The following is a 19,663-nucleotide window of genomic DNA, read 5'->3' on the forward strand; positions in this document are numbered from 1 at the left end:
AGGCAGGCCAGGCTAGGCTGTGGCCACCAGGACCCCAGGCTTCAGGACTGGGCAGGGCTGGTCTGGACTAATGCCAGACTCTCCGACCCTGTTCCTGTGCCAGGCCCGGAGAGGGCAGACAACACTTCCTTTCTCTGCTTTTGGCTCGGAGTTGGGGAGGGAAAGGCCTGGGGAAGGGCCCCAAGCCTGCATCCCTCCTAGGGGATTCAGGGCGGCCCAAGGACCAGTCTTCATTAGGTCGGGGAGAGGAGGGTGGTGGGAGTGTACGAGTGGTGTCCGGACCAGGGTATAGTGGCCAAGGGCTGGAGGAGATGCCCGCTCAGCTGCCAGCCTGGACAGCTCATGGTGCGTGGGCAGCTGGCACTGCAAGAGGCCAGGCCACTTCCCTGACAAAGCAGGGCGGGAGGGTCTCCCTCCTTCCTGGAGCAAACCTGCAGTCTCCTTCACCCACAAGTGGTGCAGAGGGAGGGACACATACCTGTCTCAGTTATGCTCGGAATGTGGCTCCCCAGGCAGAGGATTGGGGAGGAGGAGCTTCCTGGGGACTGGAGGCTGGGGAAGCCAGGAAGACCCTGCAGGCCCTAAGGGAGAAACTGAGGAAGACAATCCCAGTGGAGCTGGGGACCAGGTATGCCTCCCAGCAGCAGGTACCCCTGCAGGGAGCAGGGTCCAGGTAGGGATGAGGTGGGGGCATCCAGGGGGGTGGGCCTCCAGGATGTGACCCCTGACCTTGGCTCCTGTGGGCCTTTTAGGGGCAGGGGACAGGTGTGATAGATACACAGGTCTTGGGGTGACCTCCACAATCAGTAGCTTCACAGCCTTCACTCTGGGTCCCAAGGGATGGGGGCAGCTGTGGGGCCCCAAGGAGCAGCAAAGGGTCAGGGTCAGATGAGAGGTCATTGGAGCTCAAGCTCGGCCCATCCCTAACCCTAACCCCCATGCTAAGGTGAGGCTTGGCTCCCTGGAGAGCCTGCGGTGGAGTCAGAGGTCTTTATCTCTCTTACGGAATGGGAGGCATCACCTACAGAATGGGAGGCAGGCCCTTCTCCTGCCTGCTCCCTGCTGTGGGAGGTGGGAAGAGGCCTGTGCCTTCCTCAAGCCTGGCCCTAGCTCCTGAGAGCCTTGTCCCTCAGGCCTTGGGGATCCTTAGAGGGAAGCACCACATCTAATCTACCCTCTCCCTGTCCCCCTGCCCTTATGGCACTGCTTTCCTTCCAAAGAAGGGATCCGTGTCACCAGCTCAAAACTTCCAGGGCTCCCCAGAGCCTTACAGTGGACCCCAAGCTTCTCATTCTGGGCCCCTCCCTCCCTGGGGGCTTCCCCTCTACCACCATCCCCATACTGGCTCAGCTGGAGCTGGGGCCCTAGACTGGTCCCTATCCTGGGTAGCCAGCAGACAGCAGATGAAGTCTCACTGGGGGCTCTCTCTGCAGACCCTCCTTTCCAGGGGCCCTGTGCCCAGCCTGACATATCCAGAGCCAGGGCCTGGCCTGGGTAGAGCAGGACCTGGCAAGATGGCAGACCCTCTTCTGCCTGGGGTGGCCCCCCTGCCACATGCCCTCTGACTCCACAGATCCTTGAACTAGACCCTTCCGGCTATGGAGTTAATGACTTGTCTTCTTGATCTTGCAGAAACAGATTTTCTGCAGCCTGACCCCTCTTCCCACCTCTCCTTAGCCTCCAACTCATCCTCCAAAACTGGGGATCACACTCCACAACCTGCCTCCTCTCCATGCCACTCTCCCATCTTTCCCCTAGAGTACAAGCTTCCAAAGCACAGTCAGGGTCTCCAGTCCTCACCTTGTGGGAGGGCCATGCTTGGACCCCTCAGCTAAGCTAGTGCTGGGAAGGGACCAGGGACACAGCCCTGCTGGCATCTCTATGCGGTGCTGCATCAGGACCATAGATGCAGTCCCAGGAGCAAATGACTACAGGCTGAGCAGGATGCTACAGGGCTCTTCACTTCAGGTTCCACACCATCCCCCCACACACATAGTCCGCCCCAGGCCAGATGAATCCACCATCCAGGATCCCACAAAAGCAAGCCAGCACCACAGCAGTAAGTTGGGTAGAAGATGGAACTTCCCTACCGGCCAACAGAGCAAGTCACAGGGACAGGGTCGCCTTCCCAGGACAGGAAGTCAGGGACCCTTCCTGCTGCCCTGGGAGGAAGCGATCTCTCCGCCTCCTCCCATACATCCCTCCCCATGCAGCCATAAGGGGACAGACAGGATGTGAGGGCGACAGGCAGTTCCTACTTCTCCCTGCTACATTCCTCAGCCAAGGATCTCAGCCCCCAACTGGGATTCTCCTGGGGTGAAGGGGATGGGTGAGCCATCATGTGATTCCTGCTCATCTCTCAGAGGTTAGGATGAGGGAGGGTTGCTCTTAAGCCATTCAGAGTAGACACATGGGGACAGCAGACAAGGAAAGATACTTCACCTCTGTTAGGGGATTCCACAACCCCTCAAACTCCTAGAAGCAGCTCACTCCACATAACTGTCCCTTCCCAGAAATGGCAGGCCTCTGGAAATACATAACAGGGTAGCCTCCCCTCCAGCACAATCGTTAAGCCCCACCCCAATGGCTCAACATCTGGGCCCCGTCTAGACATGTGTTCAGGCTTCTGCAGAACACAAACAACCGGTGTTCATTCATCTGGTCCCAGCCTCTCTCCTAGAACAGGGAACTCCACGAAGCGGTGTGCAGAGCTGGGGAGGTGGAGGGAAGAATGGGAGGCCTATCCCTTTGCAGGGCTGAGACTCCAAGATGACAGATAGTGGCATCGCTAGGGCCAGGGTGGGGAGTGCTGCTTATGTTAAGAGTCTGGAGCTGAGGTGGCCAGGAAACCAGGGAGCCAGGACCCAGAAAAGGAGGTCAGACCACAAGATGCCATGTGCCCTAGCCTAGGACAAGTTCTCTTCCGCCCCCAAGTCACGTGCTCTGCTCGGCCCCCCACACACCTTCCACACAGTGCTCGACCTCCTCCAGGTTCCGCAGGGTGATGCGCATGAGGCTGGAGTTTAGCATCAGCTCATTCTTGTGGGCCGGCCACAGGTATGGTGGGGCAGGGTTCACAAAGAAGATCCTGGTGTCTCCAGTGGACACCTGGTTGTCACAGATGAGGGGGTCTCCGAAGCCGCCAATCACCACTTTGTTGCCTCCGTCCAGCAGGCTTTCCTGGGCCACCACATCTTTGCCCTTCAGGTACCGCCAGACCCGAACCTAGGGTGGACATGAGGGGGTGTTCAAGTGTCAGCGGTTCTCTTCTCACTGGGTAGACCAGGGGAGGTGGTGAGGGTAGAGGTAAACACTAGACTGGTGCCTGGACTTTTCCTTCTTTTCCCACCTCACTTGCTCAGGCCAGATGTCCAGAGTATACCCAAACCCTGGACAGATATGTGGAGTCAGTGCCCCCCGCCCCCGCCCAGGAGGAAGCTTCAGGGAAGCATACACACGTGACAGATGCCGCTGCCCTTGTTATACTCCAGGATACCTGGCCTGAGAACACACCCCTTCCCTCAAGAAGCAGCCCCCCAACCCTCAGGTCTAGGTGACCCCAGCCACCCGAGTTCTAAATGTCCACCTCACTTCAGGTATGGGAAGGGGACCCATCCAGCCTGGGGTGCCTGCCTTCCACACCCTACTCTCCCTGTCAACCCACCCAGTACTTGGGCCCACCTCTGGGAAGAGCCAGGAGCAACTAACAGGGATGATGAAGTTTCAAGGTGATGGGCTCTGAGCTCAAGGCTGCTGTCCAGCTTGGCTCCATGCAGCCCTGTGGGTAGGCCAAGACACGGGCCAGCCGGGAGGTGAAAGACCCCTCCTCCTGCAGGGCTCCTACAGTGAGCGCTGCCAAGGCAGCCTGTGAACCACAAAATCAAGTTTGGGCAGCACAGGGCAGCCCCACCCTCCACACTCTGCTCTTAGGGCCCTGAGGGCACCTGTTCAGACAAACCAAGCCCTGGGGTGCCCACAGACCACTGGTAGTGGGGGCAGGAGGGCCACAGGCACTGCAGGCAGAATGAGCTGCCGTAAAGGAACAGGCCCATGGGGACTGCCCGTGAATGCTGTCTCTGAGAAAAGACACCCCTTTCTTCAGGATCTCTGGGGGCCAGGACTTCTGGAAAGGGGAGAGAAAGCTAACAGTGGCCCATCCACCTGGCCCCTCCTGCTGGGAGCCTTGGGTCTGCAAAATCTACAGGGACTCCCTCCACCCCCCAGTGGCCCAGGGACGGTGGGGGTGCCAACTCTTTTCCCCACCCCCCATGCCTAGATACAGAGTAGGCTTTGGAAGGCCAATAACCAGCAGGGGAGGGCTGGGCGGCTTTCATCGCCTCCCCCCACCCCAGCCACACCCAGGAGCAGCGGGGAGGAAGTCGGGAAAATCCTGCAGGGACTTGGCAAAGTGCCCTGGCGGTGGTGGAGGGGAGGGGGCCTGGCGGGGGATCCCAGCTGTAGTCAGCACAGGCCAGTCTGAAAGGAGCTGCCACCCCTCCCCATCTCCAGGGAAGAGGAATGATCCGATTTCTGGTCAGGGAGGTGGTTTTAGGGGCCAGAGGGGAGCAGGGGCCTGGGTCCCTTCAGCCCTCCCTAGGAACAGATTGTGGGGAAAAAACTACCAGACCTACCCCGGGAGCTCCCAGATCCAACTGAAGGAGAGGCCAGGCAAGGCCCCTCTCCCTAAGGCCAGGGGATATACAGCTCTCCCAGGGATGGGGCACCTGCCTTGCACCCCCCGCACTTGAGGCTCAGCAACGGCCCCGCCCACTTCTCTGCTCGGACCCCACACCCATCACTGCAGCAAGCTCCACCAGGACCCCCGCGGTTGGGAGATAGGTGTGCACCCCTCCTCTCTCTCAGGACCACCCCTTCTCACCTCTGCGGAGAGGGCGACAGCACTGACCGCAGGGCAAATCACCACCTCCACCCCAAGCAGAAAGCGTCACCTCCCCTCGTCCCCTTTCCTTCGGCCAGTGGGGAAGGGGCGCGGTGGCCGAACATTCTCCGGGGGGCGGGGCGCACTTGTTTCCAGTAAGAGGGTGGGTTTGGGGTGAAGGAATAGACACCATCGGGTCTCCAGGGCCCGGGCACCGCGAGCAGGACTGCAGCGGCACAGCAGGAACTTTCCCTCCGGCGCTAGCGAGTTTTCTCAGACCTGCACCCGCCCCCCCACCGGGGGTCGGCGGTCGCCAAGGGAGCGGGAGCCGGAGCTGGCGCTGCAGAACGTCTAGGGCTCGTTCCCACGGCCCGGGGCGGGGGTCTCCGCGGGTGGCCGGCATCGCGACGGGAAGACCTCCGGGCTAGGGGTCCGGGATCGCGGGGGAAAGGCCGCCAACCAGGGGTTCTAGAAGGGTCTGAAGGGACTCAGGGTCCCGGGGGTTCCCAGGGGGCCCACCTTGCACGAGTATGTGTGCTGCACCGGGTCCACGTTGAGGATCTCCTCCACGGTGCCGGTGAGCACCACGTTCGCCTCCTCCTCGCGCCGCTCCAGCGCGCGTTCGGGGCACGTCCCGTCGGCGCTGGGCAGGGCGCGGACGGCCACCACCAGAAGCAGCAGCAAAGGCTGCAGCAGGGCCCGGCTGAACGGCCGCAGGCTGGCCATGGCGCGGGTAGAGGACGGCGGAAGGCGGCCGGAGCAAGCGCACGGACCGGGCCGCGCCGGAGACGGGACTGGACAGGACGGGACGCAGCTCTGGGGAGGCGGCGGGAGCGCGGGCGGCGCGGGGGCGGGCCCTGAGGCAGCACCACCCCCTTCCCGCCCCCCTCCCCCGGCCCGCCCGCCCCCGCCCCCGCCCCCGCCCCCGGCCCTCCCGGCGCCCTGCGACCAGCGGCAGCCGCAAACAAAGCGCCGGGAAAGCGGCGCCGGGCGGAGGCCTGGCTGGGGGAGAGAGGGGGCCGGTCTAGGTTTGGCCAAGGTGGGTGGTGGGCCTGGCCAGGCCGAGGGGCGGGGCTGGGGCGGGCACGAGGGTGCTCTCCCTGCTGCAGCGCACTCCCACGGACGCCCCTCCCCCGTTCGCGCGGACGTTCCACCCCCCCACCCCCCCGCCAGGAAATGCGGCTGAAATCGGGTTAATGCATAATCTGGAGAAGACGTGACGGGACTTCCAAGGGGCTCCAGGTTGCGCCAGCGCTGGGGCGGCGGGGTCTCCCTAGCCGCAGGAAGGGGCTGCCGGATCCGAGGCCCTGCCGCCCCTCGCGCCCTAAAGGGCTGCGCCCCTCCCCCGGCGAGAGGAACCTGACGGGGGACCCTAGTCCCTCACTGGAACTGGGGACGGAAGCTCGGCCGCCCGGGACCACCGGCCAGCGGGGACCAATGCGGGCTGGGAGCTGCGGCGATTGGTCGCAACGAAGCGCAGCCCCGCCCACCTCGCGATCCCGCGTCGGTTCCCAGCCCTCTGCAGGGCGGCGGGCTCCCCCTGTTGACTGAGGTGGGAATAGCAGCAGCGATGGACGGCCAGCCACGCCCCCTTCCCAGCTCCCCTGAGTCACTTCTCCAACCATTCCCGCTGGGTCCAGGGGGATAAACCGAGATCCAGAGTGTGCAAATTAGAACCCAACCTAGCTGAAGATGGTGGGAATAGGAGGAGAGGAGATCCCTTCTGTTCTTCCAGGGCTGAGTCTGCTGCACACCCCCTCACCCAAGCAAACCACAGATCTCTGAGCCAGAGGCCATGGAGGGTGAGCAGCCCAGAGGCACCTTGGAGAAGGACCCTACCTGGCCCAGACCCTGCTGAAGGTATTCAAGAAAGGAGGGTGTCACCGAGAGGGTGTGCTCACACTTGTTAAGTTACAGTATGACAAAGAGGTGAGGGTGGGGGCCCAGGAAATGAGGCTAGAGCCAGGAGTCCCCCTACACACACACACACACACACACACACACACACACCTGCGTGTCTACACATAAGTGTCACAGGCAAGCCAGACCTGGGGGTCCCCCAGCTCAGATGCAAACTCCCACAGATCAGAAAGGGATTTGGGTCTCCAGCCAAATGCCCCTAAAGAGTCCAAAAGCTGAGGTCTGAGTGTTCCCAGAGTCATGGACTTTGGCCCAAGAGGTGTAGGTTCTATGTCCCCCTCCCTGCCCACTGCGTTCTGTCCACGGCTGACTCACTTGGGAAACTGGCACAGAAAGAAGCATCTAGTTTGGAAGCAGGTGTAGTTTGTTCCCCTCCCATCCATGTGAACAACAGGAACCTCCATCGTGGGTGCTCCCTCACCTGCTGGCTTGGCCCTGCCATGAAGTGAACTCTGAAGGAGCAGCTCACCCTAATGGTGATGTGTGTGCCCAAGGCCCAGTCCGCAATTCCCTCCAGACCAATGCAGGCTGGACAGTGTATTCTGATGAGTCCTGGAGGCCCTCAGTCCCCAGCTGGTGTGGGGGAGCCTCCCTTACAACTGGCCAAGGAAGGCCCTAGGGACTCAGCCCCTCACCACTTCCAGGGACACTCACTGTGTGGCCTTTGGGACCCAGCCAGGGCTTTTCCCTCCCTGTGCTATCTGCTGACCCAGCTGTGAGGGTGGGGACCAGTTGTGCAGGGCTGACTGAGGCTCAACAGGAAGACAGGGATGGGCTTCAACAGACCTGCCTCTTTTTATTTCTCTAGAAGTTAATTTCCCAAAGAGCTGAGGACACATCTTCAGTTTCTCCAGAGGGTGGGGGTGGTGTCACCATTTTGATCCCACAAGGTTTGTCCCTTAACTTGGCCCGTTTAGCCTGGTGACCACCCAGTGACCCTGGGTCCCCTCACCCAGTCCCTCCTCCACCCTTCCCCCAATCTCACCAGAAGGGTGCCGAATGGAGGGCTGATGACGAGGGGTGCTGGACAGGGTGGAACAAACACTTCACATTTGGCTTTGCTACAACTATATTCACTGCACTGCACGGGGAGCCCTCCCTAAGCCCCTCCTGGCCCTTCCCTACCCACCCCGCAGACGTAGATTCATGAACACGGTGCACCCAGTCGTGAGGCCGTATTCCCCCAGCGGGTGCTCATCATCCATGGGCTTCCCTTCAAAAGACAGCCAGAACTGGTCCGCTTGCACACGCTCCTTTTGGCACACCTGCTGCTTGAGCACAGCCACAGTCTGCGTCAGCTGGACCTCATAGGAGCTGCTGCGACCCTTGTCGTTCCTCACCAGGATGTTCAGGGTGGCGCTGCAGTTCTGCACCATCAGCAGGATGGTGCTGCCAGCTTTCAGGCCCTGGTGGACAAGGGGCACCCCTTCCTGCAGCACCTCCCTGCTGTCAGGGTGGGCCAGGCGCTGCTGGAAAGCAGGCACATTGATCTTCTGGGCGATGAACTGCTTCAGCTCGGATACCATCATGGAGTCCCTCAGAGGCACCAGGATCTCCTCGCCCCCTAGCATCTTCACCTTCAGGTCCCCGCCCTGTGGGCATCACACAGATTTAGAAGTCCTGGGACTACTGCACGTGCAGCACTGACAGTTGGGTGAGTGTCAGACCCCAGGGATGCAGCTCCCTCCTCTCCACCCTTCCCATCCACCAGGAGGGGGACCCCAGGCAGTGGAGAATGCAAGGGAGCAGAAGAGCCACTACCCACAACCTTCATGTCATCTCTCCAATAAAATACCCCCCTGCCCTGTGCTGATCCCAAGGGATCTCAGAGTTGGCCGCTGGGCAGAAGCCACCTTTCAGGACCCAGACCCTGATTTCAGAAAGAGCCTTGTTCCTCCCCTCAAACTTAGGGAACTGGATGCTTTGAGTAGCTCTACCTGCCTGTGCATATGTAGGCATTCTTCTCCTGGGAGATGCCACCAGGCAGGGGAGTACAGAGCCCACGTGCCCCACCTGTCAAACCCGCCTCACCACTCACCATGGCCGTGGGTTCTGGTGCCAGGTTCTCTGCAGACACTGGTTGGCTGTAGCTGCCTCTCCGCTCTCAGCGCTCTCCAGCGCTGGCAGCTCAGCCCTTTAAAAGCCTGAGCAAACCACGTCAGAGTTACATAGGCTAATTCAGCTTCAGTTTCGGTTTCCTTTTCCCAGGACAGCCCCAGAGTGAGAAAAGGAAACCAAATAGAATGCCGATGACACAAGGAACTGAGGTGGGCTGGGCAGGGGGGCTTTCCACCTGACCAGCTGGGTCTGGGACTGTGATAGCATCCCCACCTCCAGGATTGAGTGTTCAGAAATCCCTGCATGTTCCACACCTCAGGTCCTTTCCAAGATGCACACATATCATAATAACATGAGCTAAGAATCAGAAACTTTCACTTTCCATTTACCAATTTGCAAAATTACTAACCTTGAAAAATATTGCCAGGGTTAATTCCAAAATAACAAAATGTTGACAATCTACTCAGAGATAGTCACTGTGTGTTTATGACAATATGTGTTCAGATTGTTTTAATGAAAAAGAATGTATCTTTTCTATAAAAATGAACTCATGGACACTCTTGAGAAAGTGAAAAAACTACACAAAATGGGGAAAAATATTTGCAATCCATGTGTCAGATAAGAGTCTAGTAACTGCATCATCTGGAACTTTTACAACTCAACAACTAAAAGATAAGCAACTCAATTAAAAGTTGGGCAAATGACTTAAATAGACATTTTAAAATAGAAAATACATAAATGGCCAACAGCTACATGAAAATATATTCAACATCATTGGAAATGATGGGAACCAGGGAAATGCAAATCAAAACCAGATGTACTATGTCACACCCACTAGCATGAATATAATAATAATTAAAAAGAGAATAATAAGTGTTGGTGAAGATGTCAAAAAAATGGAATCTTCATACATTGCTGATGGGATTGTGAAATTATGTAGCCACTGCAGAAAACAATCTAGTCATTCCTCAAAAGGTTAAATAGAATTTTCATATGACCCAGCAATTCCACTCCTAGAGTATGCCCAGAGAACTGACAACAGGTGTTCAAACAGATGCTTGCACCCAAATGTTAACAGCAGCTCTAGTCATAGAATGGTTGAAATGGGGGGAGGAACCAAACCCATCAGCAGGTGGAGGCACGAAGTGTGGTGCCTCCTTATAGTAGAATGCTCCTCAGCCATAACCAAGGATGGAGCACTGACACAGGCTGCAGTGTGAATGATGCTCAGTGAAAAATAACAGACACAGGCCACAAAGCATGTGATTCAACTGATATGAAACATCCACAATAGGCAAGTCCATAGAGACTGAAATACATTAGTAATTGCCAAGAGCTGCGGGGAGGAGGCATGCGGAGACACCACTTCACGGAGATAAGGCCTCCTTTGGGAATGATAAAAATGTTTCAGAACTAGATAGAGGTGATGGTTGTACTAAATATACTAAATGCCACTGAATTATATACTATAAAATGGTTAAGTTTATGTTACATGAGCTTCACCTCAATAAAAAAGAAAATTGAAAAAAAAAATCCTCCTGCTACTCTCAACATTTTGAAACCTGCTTCATTCACAGTTCAGTTCAGTCACTCAGTCCTGTTGGGCTCTTTGAGACCCCATGACTCAAAGACTGCACCACGCCAGGCCTCCCTGTCCATCACCAACTCCTGGAACATCTGGAAGTTCTTGGTTCCTGTACTGTTGATGCCTGGCTTGGAGAATTTTGACCATTCCTTTGCTAGTGTGTGAGAAAATGAGTGCTAATGTGTGGTAGTTTGAACCTTCTTTGGCATTGCCTTTCTTTGGGATTGGAATGAAAACTGACCTTTTCCAGTTCTGTGGCCAATACTGAGTTTTCCAAATGTGCTGGCATATTGAGTGCAGCACTTTCACAGCATCATGTCTTAGGATTTGAAATAGCTCAACTGGAATTCCATCACCTCCACTAGCTTTGTTCATAGTGATGCTTCCTAAGGCCCACTTGACTTGGCATTCCAGGATCTCTGGCTCTAAGTGAGTGATCACACCATCATTGTGGTTATCTGGGTCATGAAGATCTTTTTTGTATAGTTCTTCTCTGTATTCTTGCCACTTCTTTTGCTGCTTCTGTTAGAGCCATACCATTTCTGCCCTTTATTGTGCCCATCTTTGCATGACATGTTTCCTTGATATCTCTAATTTTCTTGAAGAGATCTCTAGTCTTTCTTATTCTATTGTTTTCCTCTATCTCTTTGCATTGATCACTGAGGAAGGCTTCTGAGGAAGGCTTTCTTATCTCTCCTTGATATTCTTTGGAACTCTGCATTCAGATGGGTATATCTTTCCTTTTCTCCTGTGCTTTTAGCTTCTCTTCTTTTCTCAGCTATTTGTAAGGCCTCATACTTTTATGCAAGTTGTTTTAATGGCTGCGTATGTGCATCTGTTGCCCATAGCAACAAAGTCCATTATAGAATAAAGTGTAATTTAGTTAACCAGTCTCATATTTTTGAATAAATATTGGTTGTTCCCACATTTTTACTATTACAAATAGCACATCTCAGGCATATGTTAGCTAAAAATAAAAATAAATACTTAGGGAATTCCCTGGCAGTCCAGTGGTTAGGACTTCATACGTTCACTTCAGGAGCACAGGTTCCATCCCTGGTTGGGAAACTAAGATCCCACAAGCTGCAGCCAAAATAAATAAATAAAATAAAAATAAATACCTAAAAATAATTAAATATTTAAAAAATAAATTTTAAACTAAATAAATTTTAAATAAATGAAAGGAATGGGGGGAACCAAATTGTTTTCATATGAATTAATCATTTCATTAATTCCCCCAAAATAATCTTATAGGGCACCAAAGTTGTTAACATGCATAAAACAGTTTAAATATTGTTTATATTATTCTAAATTTCTAACTTGACTCATTCCTTGCATAAATAATATTAGTATTATAAAAAGAAAGCCACAAACAAAACAAAGATTACAGAATGTGCAAATCCCTGTCTTCTTCAAAAAAACCATTATTTTGATTCTGTTTTTTGTGTTTTGTTGTTGTTGTTGTTGTTTTGGGCATGGCATGCAGCCAGCAGGATCTTATTTCCCTGATTAGGGTTCGAACTGATGCCTCTTGCATTGGGAGCACTGAGTCTTAACCACTGGACCACCAGGAAAGTCCCCAGATGACCATTATTAAATATGGCACAAAGATAAAGGAATGAAACAACAATTCAAAAAAACTTAAAGTAATAAAAAATTTTTTAAAGATAACAAAATACGGTATATACAGTAATAGAACCTTTATTTTCTTTTAGTTACTTCACTGAATGTCACCTGCTTTGGACAAGAGGAACTAGAAGCAAAGGCTTTAGGCAGGCAAAATGATAGCCCTGATAGCATGTCTCCGTGTCTTGGAGGCTTTTAAGCCACCACAAACTGGGTGGCTTAAAACAACAGAAATGTATTCCCTCACAGGTCTAAAGAGCAGAGGTCTGAAATCCAGGGGAACTAAAGGACCAGGATTGTCAGCTTGATTAAAAATAATCTGATTTTACACAGCTTACAGAAGACATAAATCATATGAAATATAAAGGTACAGGAAACTGAAAGTAAAAGGATGAAAGGAAACCTACTGTGTGAATGTTAACTAAAAGGAAGCAGATGTGACCATATTAACAATTTTACTAACAGATTAACAAAGAACCTTATAGTCGTATTAGATGCAGAAGGTTGCATAACAATAAAAGGTTGAGCTCAATGGTAAAATGAAATTATTTTTAATTTGTATGCACCTAACAACATGATCACAAAATACATATGTTCTAGACAAAAACCTGAATATCCTATTTATGAAGTTACAATGACTACTTATAAAGGGGTCTTTGGTTAATATTTGGTTTCATTTACAAACTAACTTAAACTTCCTAAAACCTTTAAAACAGTATCTATATCATTTAATATACTTGCTTTTATTTTTAAGCCCTTCAACCATCTAACAGCAGTAGCAACAACAAAAAACTCTCCCAAGAACATCCATGACCTCGGTTATATCTATGCGCCTCGTCCACTGAGGCTGCTGTGGATACAGCCGAGTGACTATGCTTCTATGCTGACCCCATAATCTGTGGTGGAGCCAAGAGCCAGAGTGATCTACACACAACCTTCTCTCCCATGGCTTCCCATAATCTTCCCAGAGAAGAGGAGGAGCTTAGACTTGTTCTTCTGACCACTCTGCTGACCCTCTAATCTCCTCTCCTGTCCACCTGCTCCCACTGAGCACTTGGCTCCAAGACTGGCTGCCTTGCCACGGCAAAGAACTACAAAATTCCAGGCCGAAGCTGGTGGCGGCTTGCAGCCAGTGGTGGAAAAGCAATAGGTCAGAAGTGGGTGTGTGTATACATCAGGGAGATAGAACCACTGGAGGACCTGCCAGAAAGCACTGGGAGTGAACTCTGAGGGTCAAGGATGATGGCAGAATGCTGGTCTGAGAACTGAGAACAGTCAGATTCAGAGGAGGCTGGTGCCTCAGTCAGGCTCCACCACTGGGCAGAGAGTGCTCCAGCTGTGTGGATAGAAAGGTTAGGGTGAAGACTTGTTCCCCAGGTTCCAGAGGACTGAAAGTCACAAGGAGAAGCGGGAGGCAAAACCTGAGACAAGAGGCTGAGTGTAGAGGGAGGAGGCAGGACCCCAGGTCACCCTGGAAAAGCAGCAGGGATCTTGTACTGCAGACTCTGACCTGAGCCCTGTGGGCGGGGCTTCCTGGTGGGTGTGTCCTCCAGGGTGGATGGGAATCTGAGGGCTACAGTCAACACCCAGCACCTAGGATTGGAAGCTTAGTTGCCAACTCTATACCAGGATGCCCCATGGAGGCCAGGAAGTCCAGAAGATCAACCATGTGAATTTTGAAGTCAACAAGGACTGTGACAGGAGCCGCTGGAGAAAGTGACAGAGAATCAGGAGTGAACCTTCAGAAGGTATGGGGAGGCCCCCTCAGGGTGGCAGTGGACTTCACAAGGTTAGATCTGTTAATAAGATGAGGTTCAAAGCTGGGGCTTTTTTTGGTGAAGAAGAAAGTAGTCTGGATGTGACCAGCAGAAGGAGAGCGAAGCGTACCTCTCCAGAGAGTGGTGGTCCAAGGAGACTGGAGACAGACGCACCCTTGGAAGCCCACAGGGAGGTGGCATCACAGGCAGAGGCAGACAGGGTGGGAAGCTCTGTCACCACACAGAACTGGGGGGACGTGGCTTCGCCAGTGTGGAGAGGTGTCAACATTCAATAATGGAGAAAGATGTTGACAATGCCCAGAGCTGGTGGGCCGTCCACCAGGTGGGCCTCCACCTGGTGGAGGTGCTGTCATGCATCAGGTGTTGGGGGGATGCTCCAACTACCCAGCATCAAGGGCCGAGGGAAGGTGTCTTGGTCCACTGGCCCGTAAAAATGAAAGATGCCTCTCAGGGTTAGGATTAGGGTCCTGGTCATCTGCTTCCTTATTCTCTATATTGAATCCTGGGTTCCTCCAGCCCAAGTCTCTGCCACTCTATCATCCCAGCATCCAACTCCCATGCTCCAGGAGAGACCCTGCAATGACTCTAGCCTGGTCACATGGCAACTCTGGTCCTGGCTGCCTGAGTCCACAGGCTGTTGCCCCTTGGCAGGAGAGGAGGGAATAGGAGGATGGGGTTGCCGGTCATGCTCTACGGTATCTCTTTCCATTCTGGGACCCATGTGCCTGTGGAATGCTGAGGGGCAGGGTGCAAGTGTAGGTGCCACGCCCCCGTCAGAAGTTGGGAGGGGCCCATGCACAGACAGCATCTGGCAAGCCCCTGAGGGACACTGTCTGAATGTTGTGGAATGCTGTCATGGGAGCCAGATGTGAGAAAGACCACCCCACCCCCCCACCCCGCCCAAGGCTGCAGCCCAGTGTCTGGACTGGAAAATACACTTATCTTCCCACACAGACTCCCCCACTACCTTTCTTGCCTGGTGGCCAACAGTGGTCCCTAGAGATGCCCCTGGGACCATCAGCCTACTGGGACTTGGCCAACTCAAGCCTGGATCTAGGAGGACAGATAGTTGGCCTTGGATAGCTGCAAAAGTCACCTTGTCAGATGGACAGCCAATGCTGGAAGCTTCTGCGACTCTGTGAATACCAGAGAAAGGAAGGAACAAGGTTGTGGGAGGGGGGTGCTGGGGAGGGGGGTGGGTCCAGGGCTTGGGCCATCTTAGCTGTTCCAATTACTATTGTTTCATAACGAATGACCCCAAAGGGTCACAGTAACACCAGTCATGTGAATCAAGAGTGGAACAGAGCACACAGGGGCAGCTGGGAAAGTGTGAGTGAGGGCTCTGAAGCGGCAGGTTGGGATCACTTGTCTGGCAGCTGAGATTTCTAGGCTCCTAGCTCAACACTTATACTAGGCTTCTCCATGGGGCCTTTCCATGAGGTCAGTTCAGGCTTCCTCACAGAGAGGCCAGTGGTTTCCAGGAGTGAGTTTCCCAGGACAGCAAGGTGAACGTTTTTAAAGTCAAGCCTCAGAATTCATAGCTCACCACTGCCCCTGTCTTTGCTGGTTAATGTCATCACAAAATCTCACCAAGGACACATAGGTAGAGTATTTGGGGTGGATGTATTGTTGCCATCTTTGGAAAATGCAGTGTTCCACGTCAGTATTTCTCAGCACAGTTTCCCCACTGCAGCCTAGGACTTTCCCTCCCTACTCAGAGCAAGGGAGCCCCTACGGTCCCCAGGAGTCCCAGGTCCTACCAGAGATCAAATCCAGATGTAAAAGTCAGGGAGGGGACAGCCAGAGGTACGAGGGCCCAGAGAGAGAGTGGCGGTGCAGCCCAGTGGGAAGGACATAAGGATGTAGATGACGCCCCTGGGAACTCACTCTGCTCTGGGTGACAGAAGGCTCCTTGTTGGGGCTGGAAAGGCCAAGAAACAGGCTTCTGAAGACCCCACGTAGGGAGGGGGTGTCTCAGAGGGTAGAGGGTACAGTGGGGCATGTGGCAGAGGTGAATCCAGGTGACTCCGTCCCGCTTGCATGTGCTGGGTGCTTTCAAAATCAGATCTCATCTTCTCAGTCAAAGTGTGAAAGTGTTAGTTGCTCAGTCATGTTCGACTCTTTGTGACCCCATGGACTATAGCCCAGGGCTAAATGAAAAGGCAGCCCATTTTACAGGTGAGGAAACAGGTACAGGAGGGTCCTTCCTTCAGTTGCTCAGTTGTGTCCGACTCTGCGACCCTTTTGGCTGTAGCCCCCCAGGCTGTCCATAAGATTTTCCAGGCAAGAATACTGGAGTGGGTCGCCATTTCCTCCTCCGGGGAGGGGGCGGGCTGTCTTCCCCCACCCAGTGATCAAACCTGCATCACAGGCGTCTGCACTGGGCCCCAGACTGGACCCTTGGGAAAGGGTATTGAGGTGGGGGCCAGCCAACATCGCCACCCACTAGGTAGAATGTAGTGTGGGAGGTGGCCCTTCCGAGCTGCCAGTTGGGCCTCTCTGGTGCTCAGAAAAGCCAAGCATGACTCTCCTAGACCCGTCTGGGGACCTGAAGCCACTAGAGCCCCGCTCCCACCTGTCCCTGCCCTTCCTCCCTTGGTCCTGTGGTTCCTTTCCATTCTGGGAATGCCACTTCCTCCTCTGGACTTGCAGCTAGCTGCTGCTAAGTCGCTTCAGTCATATCCGACTCTGTTCAACTCCATAAATGGCAGCCTACTAGGTTCCCCTGTCCCTGGAATTCTCCAGGCAAGAACACTGGAGTGGGTTGCCATTGCCTTCTCCAGCAGAGCTCACTGCAAAAATACCATCCAGACCACTCAGTGGAAAGAAGGCTTTCTGCTCCCCCCAAAACCTACACATTTCTTACTGTCTCTGGAAACCATGTCATTATTTATTTTGCTCATTTGCCTTTTCCTCCCGCATCAGTTCAGAGTCCAGGAGATGCTTCCCCAGCCCCAAGGGCAGTCGGGCCCACAGTGGGCCTCCAGAGAGGTTTGTGGGATGCAGACAAGACTGCCCAGGCCACCATGGGCTGGCATCCCAGAACTCAAAAGATGACTGTGCCCCACAAGGGAATTCAAGGTGAAAACATCAAACACGAAAATAAGCTTAGCCCTCTTTCCTCCACGTGCTTCTTTGAAATAACAAACAGAAATGTAACAATTATCCTTCATTTTTTGTGAGTTCTACTTTCTTAGCTGCTGCTTGGCTCATCACTGTTGGGTAATCCAGAAGAGAGTGACATCACCAGTGGCCATACATCATTACATCTGGCTTGTGTCATCATCTACCTTAAACCTGAGACACCACCTATGATTGCCTGGAGACATCACCAGCCTGACCAGTTACATCCTTACATTCCATACCATGACATCATCCTGCCTGTGATGACGTCACTATCTGCTCTGCGGCATCTCTTTCATTGGCCCTGTGATGCCACTCTGCCTTCCTCACGACCTTGGCCAGCCAGCCTCTCTCCTGTCCAGCGGCTGGTGTTCCATGTCCACTGTGTCCCCGGCATCGTGCAGGTGCTGCTGGCGGCGAGGGTCAGATTCGCAGGCCGCGCGGAGGCCCAAGGCCCCGGCGGATTCGCGCAGGCGGAGGCTCGCCGGTTCTTCGTGAGCGCATAAGTGCCCCTCGCGAATTTTCCTTTCAGACTTCCCGCGGTCCCCGCTCGGCCTGAAGGTGAGCCTCGCGCCTCCGCCCTCCCGGAGAGGCTCCCTCCCGGCGCATCGCTCGGAACGGGGGACCAGGGCGCGGCGATTTTCCCGCCTAGCCGGCGTAGTCCGAGGCAGACGCGGGCGGGGTGCCCCGGCTCGCCTTTGTCGCCAGCGGGGTCTGTGGGCCAGGAGCTGACTCGTGACTGACAGCCGGCGGGGGCAGCGGCCGGGGGCGGGCTGCCCGGCGCCGGCGGCTCATTGGCTGGCGCGAGTGTGGGAAAGAACGCGGAGAGGGATTCCCACGCCCCGCAGCCGCGCTGCCTTAAATAGCCGGGCTGCTGCAGAGACGCGCTTGGTAGCTGAGCTTGGGACCTGCGGGAGAACCGCCTGGGAAACCGCGCGCCCAGCCTACCCTCGGCTGGGGGCGGCGAGGGGGCGCACCATGCCTGCGGATACCCCGGGGAAGCCGAGGGCCTCGCCGCGGGCGGGAGCGCCGGCCGGCGCCAGCCGGACCCCAGACCAGCCCCGGAGCGTGGCCGAGCATCGGAAGGTGGGAACCTGGCCGGGCGTGGGTTGGCAGGAGCGCGGGGGGGGAGCGGGGGGCGCGAAAGGGAGAGGGGAGCTGACACCTGCAGAACTCAGTGGCTGCCGGCTCCGCAGTCCTCCAAGCCCGTCATGGAGAAGCGGCGCCGAGCGCGCATCAACGAGAGTCTGGCTCAGCTGCAGAGCCTCCTCCTGGACGCCCTCAGGAAAGAGGTGAGTTGGGGGTGGGGGCGTGATCGGGGAGCCTGGAATCCCGGCCTTCCTGGGCGGCCCGCCGCCCTCACCGGCCCCGCCCGCAGAGCTCCCGCCGCTCGAAGCTGGAGAAGGCGGACATCCTGGAGCTGACCGTGAGGCACCTGCAGAGCCTGCGGCGCGTGCAGGTGACAGGTGAGGCGAGGGCGGCGGCGAGGGCTCAGGGGCCGGGGCTGGGGCCAAGGGCGCCGACCGCCTGTCCCTGCCACCCCCGCAGCTGCCCTCCGCTCGGACCCCGCCATCCTGGGCAAGTATCGCGCCGGCTTCCATGAGTGTCTGGCCGAAGTGAATCGCTTCTTGGCTGGCTGCGAGGGCGTCCCTGCGGACGTGCGGTCTCGTCTGCTCGGCCATCTGGCAGCCTGCCTGGCCCGTCTGGGGCCCGCGCGCTGCCCACTTCCACTGGCCCCAGCCACCGAAGCCCTGGAGCCCGAGATCTACGCGGGCCGCCCGCCGCCGCCAGCGTTTGACGGCCCTTGCCCCTTGCCGCGCCCCGGGGCGGCCTTGGCACCCATCTTCCTGCCGAGGTTGGTCCTCGCCGCCCCCGGGGCCGGGTCCCAGGGCCAGGGCGCGCCCTGGAGGCCGTGGCTCCGGTGAGGCCGCGGCCCCAGAACCGACTGAGACTGTGCCAGAAAATGGTTATTTCCAGAGACCGGGTGGGGAATTTTGTTTTGTCTTCTTTGTGAAGGGTCCAGTTTGGCCGAGGCCCAGCGGCCGAGTCGGTTGATGTCTTCTCATGAACGGGCGAGGCGGGCCGGGTCGGGCCGGGCCGTGGGGATTTATTCAGCTCCCACCTGGGCCGGCCGGTGCGCCGCGAGGGGGTTCGCCCGGCCTTGAGTTTGGCTGTGTCCCTCTCCGCTGAAGCGGACCGCCTCGAGGGAGGAGGGTGTGTGCGAGATGTCCTGGGGGGCTCAGGCAGGACTGGAACAGTTACCACTTTCCCAGAGCGTCTCTCAGTGCTGAGAAGAGGTCGTGCGTCATCCTGGGCCACAGTTCTCTTCCCGCAACCTCTCTTGAGGCCCCTAGAAGGCAGAGACGTGTGCATGCTGTTGTCTCTGGGGCTGAGCTGGGCTGAAGCTTGGGTTCTGACCTGGTGCACGGCCTGCCTTCTCCCAGGGGAGCACAGAAATACCCTTGCGCACCTGTGGGTCAAGCCTGCCCCAAGCCGGTGTCTGCCTAGCAGATGAGGGCCAGCAGGAGAGGGCATCTGAGTCCTAGAGGCAGGGCCCCCGACCGGCCGGACAAAGGGCCCTTTGTATTGGAGCTCACCTCCCGCCAGAGTCCAGTGCCCCCCTGAGAGGGGAGTCCCCCGACAGTAGGAAGGAATTGGGGGTTCATTGGCAGGCCTATGCTCCTGTCTTGACAC

General features: G+C 55.7%; 3 protein-coding genes across 5 annotated transcripts in view; 1 reads left to right on the forward strand and 2 right to left on the reverse strand.

Annotated features, from left to right (window-relative positions):
- The window catches only part of AGRN (agrin), a 38,877-nt gene extending 33,259 nt beyond the window's left edge, over positions 1-5,618 (reverse strand). For both annotated transcript variants that reach the window (XM_068986416.1, XM_068986417.1), the window contains exons 1-2: positions 5,399-5,618; positions 2,964-3,225 (exon numbers count right to left, since the gene is read on the reverse strand). In XM_068986416.1, the coding sequence (XP_068842517.1) occupies positions 2,964-3,225; positions 5,399-5,605 (469 nt within the window). In that variant the 5' untranslated portion in view covers positions 5,606-5,618. The remainder of the gene's footprint in view (positions 1-2,963; positions 3,226-5,398) is intronic.
- A 1,973-nt stretch (positions 5,619-7,591) lies between these two features.
- Positions 7,592-8,939, reverse strand: ISG15 (ISG15 ubiquitin like modifier). The gene is made up of 2 exons (XM_068986322.1): positions 8,838-8,939; positions 7,592-8,391 (listed from the first exon to the last, which is right to left on the reverse strand). The coding sequence occupies exons 1-2, from the start codon at positions 8,838-8,840 to the stop codon at positions 7,921-7,923; spliced, it is 474 nt and encodes a 157-aa protein (XP_068842423.1). The 5' UTR covers positions 8,841-8,939; the 3' UTR covers positions 7,592-7,920.
- A 9,008-nt stretch (positions 8,940-17,947) lies between these two features.
- Positions 17,948-18,894, forward strand: HES4 (hes family bHLH transcription factor 4). Of its 2 annotated transcripts, XM_068986501.1 has the most exons (4): positions 17,948-18,055; positions 18,166-18,261; positions 18,348-18,435; positions 18,518-18,894. In XM_068986501.1, the coding sequence occupies exons 1-4, from the start codon at positions 17,948-17,950 to the stop codon at positions 18,892-18,894; spliced, it is 669 nt and encodes a 222-aa protein (XP_068842602.1). The 2 variants fall into 2 exon arrangements, with proteins under 2 accessions (XP_068842602.1, XP_068842603.1); XM_068986502.1 differs by lacking the exon at positions 18,166-18,261.
- The last annotated feature ends 769 nt before the right edge of the window (positions 18,895-19,663 follow it).

Source organism: Capricornis sumatraensis, chromosome 14, assembly GCF_032405125.1.
Source record: "Capricornis sumatraensis isolate serow.1 chromosome 14, serow.2, whole genome shotgun sequence".
Classification (NCBI taxonomy): Eukaryota; Metazoa; Chordata; class Mammalia; order Artiodactyla; family Bovidae; genus Capricornis; species Capricornis sumatraensis.